Source organism: Nomascus leucogenys, chromosome 23 (assembly GCF_006542625.1).
Source record: "Nomascus leucogenys isolate Asia chromosome 23, Asia_NLE_v1, whole genome shotgun sequence".
NCBI classification, from domain to species: Eukaryota; Metazoa; Chordata; class Mammalia; order Primates; family Hylobatidae; genus Nomascus; species Nomascus leucogenys.
The window spans coordinates 27,623,897-27,628,143 of NC_044403.1; the positions used below are offsets into that span (position 1 = coordinate 27,623,897).

The 4,247-nt window shown below is 55.4% G+C and overlaps 1 protein-coding gene across 1 annotated transcript; it reads right to left on the bottom strand.

Moving 5' to 3' along the window:
* Window positions 1-1,369: 1,369 nt before the first annotated feature.
* KCNA5 (potassium voltage-gated channel subfamily A member 5) lies at window positions 1,370-3,977 on the bottom strand. Its single transcript, XM_030804585.1, has one exon. The coding sequence runs from the start codon at window positions 3,975-3,977 to the stop codon at window positions 2,169-2,171; it is 1,809 nt and encodes a 602-aa protein (XP_030660445.1). The 3' UTR covers window positions 1,370-2,168.
* Window positions 3,978-4,247: the final 270 nt, after the last annotated feature.

Genomic DNA, 4,247 nt, shown 5'->3' on the forward strand with positions numbered 1-4,247 from the left:
CATGGAAGGCCTGGGGGGCTTCTCTCTCAGTATTTGCTTGAGGCTAAAGGAATAAACCTTCAGATGAAAGGCAGTGACATCGCTTGTTTTTAAGGAAAGCTGGAGCTAGGGATGATTTCCCCGTCCCAATCACTAGGTGTGTGCTAAGCTACAAACATTAGCTTTAAAGGCAGAGAGGGCTTGGAGGTGAGACCGTGTACAGTTGAGCTCTGGCAAGATGCCCTGCTTTTAGGCAGATTGTAAATTATAAATAAATAAAGTGTCTCTGTTCTTCTTCCTTTGCCTTAGCATGCAGTGAAAATCAACAGAGCCCTGTCTGCACAATCCTTTTTCCTCCTCAGATTTGGTGTTAAAAGCTTCTAGACTAGAAATGACTTTGGGCACTCACAGATCCCGGCTTTCCTTACCTTGCTGGCCATTTTATTTAAACCACAGTTCCCAGGCATTGATTTATAGATCTCCTCTCACCCACGGGGAGACCTGGCCACACCCTGAGAACTAGCCGTGAAGCCCACTCTTGTCCTGGGGGAAGTGTGATTCCAGCCCACCAGCCCACCCTGGTGAGGATGTAAAACAGCCCCAGCTTTGGATTATTCAGCAGAAAAAGCAACAGCAGGAATCCGGAGCCCCACAGATTCCTATCAGCAGATAGCTAATCCCAGAGAGAAATGCTAGCTAGTGTTATGCCAACTGCAATGTTTTGCCACAGCCTTCCAGTGACAAGGGAACAAGGAGATTTGTTCTGAGTTTAGGGATTACTTGGGGGCAAGGCCACAATCTGTAGAAAACAGCTTTGAACGTGAACAAGCAAATCCTTCCATTTGGCCTCTCACTGTTGCTGTTACCATAAAGACGTTACATGCTCCTCTGCCATGCCAGGAGGGCAGTGAAGAACCAGCGCAGGTCCCTCTGTGACTCGCACACTGGGGCTGCCAGGACAGCTTCATGTCTGTGAGAATCAGCCTTGTTTCTCAGAGCTGCTGAGAGCCACCCTGAGGAGGGCTGAAAACCTGCAGACAAAGGAATGAAAGCCGTGCGGGGAGACCCAGCAAGACTGTCAGCGGTCTGATCCCCTTTTTCCTTTAAGTGCCCTCCCTACTCCAGGCTGACCATAAGGGCTACTACTAGTGCTTCAGAGAGCATCTCACAGGGGAGTCCGTGCCATAAACAGCCTGGACAAAGTTCCCCCACCATTGTCTATGAGGCACCAAGGGGTGCACCGAAAAGACGTCGCCAAGCAAATCATGAGCTTTTCAGATTTCTCTAACCCCAGTCAATGCGTTTGCTCTGATGTCAAAACCAGAAACAGCCAGTGACAGACTATTTTTAAAAATTTCAGAAAATGTATCAGCTGCAGAAAAACTAACACTTGCCTCAACAAGGTAACCTTTTATTTCCTGGGATAAAAATAAAGACAATAAATTATCAGAAGTATTCCTCCAACATCATTAAAATGCTTTTTGAAGAAAGTTACAAGAATTGTTTAAGGCGCACACAAAAAGTCAGATTTGCCTTTCTTCAAGAACATTCTCTGCCCTAGACACAAAGCACCAATACCACATCCCAGAAAAGACAGAGGCTTGGAGACACAGGAACCAGAACAGCCCATAGCAAGATCTCTGGGTCTAATGTAAGTATCACAGAAAAACATCAGGACAACTCTTTCTTCCATAAATACAACATGTATCTTGAAAATATATCCAAAATATCTCTATCTGAACTACAGTACAAAAAGCCACTTACCAGGCATAAAAATAATATTTTCCCCTACACACAAATACAATCATATGTAAAGCAAATTTGGAACACATGGATGGAGGAGTTACATAACCTCTTGGGATCTGGGCTATTTAGAGTCATTTTTGTTTGGGTTATCCCTCTGCTGGGTATAGGAGACTGGCTACAAATACATCCATCTCACAGCGCTCACCATTTCAACAGCTCCTGCGTCATGGAATGTGGTACTTTTTAAAAATAGGCGACCCTTGGGTGTCATGGAAAGAATAGAGAAAATGGGGGGATCGAGGGAGGGAGGAAAGGAGTGAAAGGAGAGGGGTAGACTGAGGTTACAGTGTGACTTCAAATACTCTGCGGTATAATGTAGATATCCATGTTCAGCAAGCCTCCCATTCCCTACCCCACTGCCACCAGTCTGCCTGAATCTCCTTTCACAAATCTGTTTCCCTGCTGGTGTCCAGGCAGAGGGCATAAAGGGACCTCCGCAAGTCCACGTTGCTCTTGGCCTTGACGTTACACTTCTCTAGGGGGCAGCTGCCCCTTCGGGCACTGTCTGCATTCTCCAGGGTCCCCCCAGCCTTGCAGAAGGATCCCCTGCTCCCGCTGACCTTCCGCTGGACTCCTCTGTCCAGCCCCGGCCCCTGGCTCTGAGTGCCCTGCTCTTCCTTAAGGACTGCCGGCTCCTCGTGGTCCGTCTCCCGGTGGTAGAAGTAATTGAAGTTGGAGACGATGACGGGCACAGGCAGGGCAATGGTGAGGACGCCGGCGATGGCACACAGCGAGCCCACGATCTTGCCCCCAACAGTGATGGGCCTCATGTCCCCGTAGCCCACAGTGGTCATGGTGACCACTGCCCACCAGAAGGCATCAGGGATGCTAGAGAAATGGGTGCCCTGGTTGTCAGCCTCTGCGAAGTAGACGGCACTGGAGAAGAGGATGACCCCGATGAAGAGGAAGAAGATGAGCAGCCCCAGCTCCCTCATGGAGGCCTGCAAGGTCTTGCCCAGGATCTGCAGCCCCTTGGAGTGGCGGGAGAGCTTGAAGATGCGGAACACCCGGACCAGGCGGATGACTCTGAGGATGGCCAGGGACATGGCCTGCTGCCCGTTCTGGCTGCCTCCTCCGCCCCCTGGCTGCTGCTCTGCCAGTTCGGTGCCCAGGGTGATGAAGTAGGGGAAGATGGCCACCACATCGATGATGTTCATGATGTTCCGGGAGAACCCTGCTTTGCTGGGGCAGGCGAAGAAGCGCACGAGCAGCTCGAAGGTGAACCAGATGACGCACGTGGTCTCCACGATGAAGAAGGGGTCGGCCAGGGTCCTGGGCAGGAGCGGTGCCACCGTAGGGCCAGAGGGCGGCGCCATGACCCCGCTGCCGTTGGCCCCAGGGGCGGGCGCGGGAGGCTGGTGGGGCGCCGGAGGGTGGCGGAGCAGCTCACGTTCATCCCTGAACTCGGGCAGGGTCTCCAAGCAGAAGGTGATGATGGAGATGAGGATAACCAAGACGGAGACGATGGCGATGGCCCGCGCGGACCCAGAGCTCTCCGGATACTCGAAGATGAGCCACACCTGGCGCTGGAACTCGTTGCGGGGCAGGGGCTTCTCCTCTTCTTTAATGAAGCCCTCATCCTCGCGGAAGCGCTCCATGGCCTCGTCCCCCAGCTGGTAGAAGCGTATCTCGTCCGCGAACACGTCCAGGGAGACGTTGACCGGCCTCCGCAGGCGGCCCCCGGACTGGTAGTAGTAGAGGATACCGTCGAAGCTGGGCCGGTTGCGGTCGAAGAAGTACTCGTTCCTCAGGGGGTCGAAGTAGCGCAGGCGCTTGGCGGGGTCCCCCAGGAGTGTGTTGGGGAACTGCGCCAGGGTGCCCAGCTGCGTCTCAAAGCGCAGCCCGGAGATGTTGATGTGGACGCGCTGGTGGTGCAGGGACGCCGTGCCCAGAGCCTGGTCCCCCACCGTGCCCAGGCCGGGGTCGCCTTCTTCCTCCTCGTCCTCGGGAGGCGGCCGTCGAGGCTGTGGCAGCTCCTCGGGCAGCGGAGGCAAGGGCCGCACTCCCGGATCCGCGTCTCTCTGTGCGCCGCGCCCCTTTGGCGCCGGCTCCTTGGGCCCATCGCTGAGCCCAGCCGTCGGGGGACACTGGAGCTCTCCCGCTGTGGCCTGGCCGCAGCCTGCCCGGGCCTCATCGCCTCCTCTGACGGTCATGGCACCGCCGTTCTCCAGGGGCACCAGGGCGATCTCCATGGCGCGGGAGCAGAGGGCATGCTGCGCCCCAGCTGACCGGCTCCCGCGCCCCCTACTCACGCTCTACGGGCGCCTCCCTTCAGGCTCCGCTGCCGCGGTCGGCCGGCCCCTCTCTGGGGCGAGCTGGGGTTGCTGGCGCGATCCCCTCGCTTGGCCCTGACGTCAAGAAGCCGCTGCCCTGCTCTCTGCCTCTCTCTCTTCTGGCAGCCCGTTACCAAGCAGCCGAAAAGCCCCCTTCCAGCAGATGCAACCTTCAGCCGCCCCTCTCTG

Excerpts from the sequence above, each read along its gene's own strand:
- KCNA5 (XM_030804585.1), bottom strand. The coding sequence starts at position 3,977 with ATGGAGATCGCCCTGGTGCCCCTGGAGAACGGCGGTGCCATGACCGTC.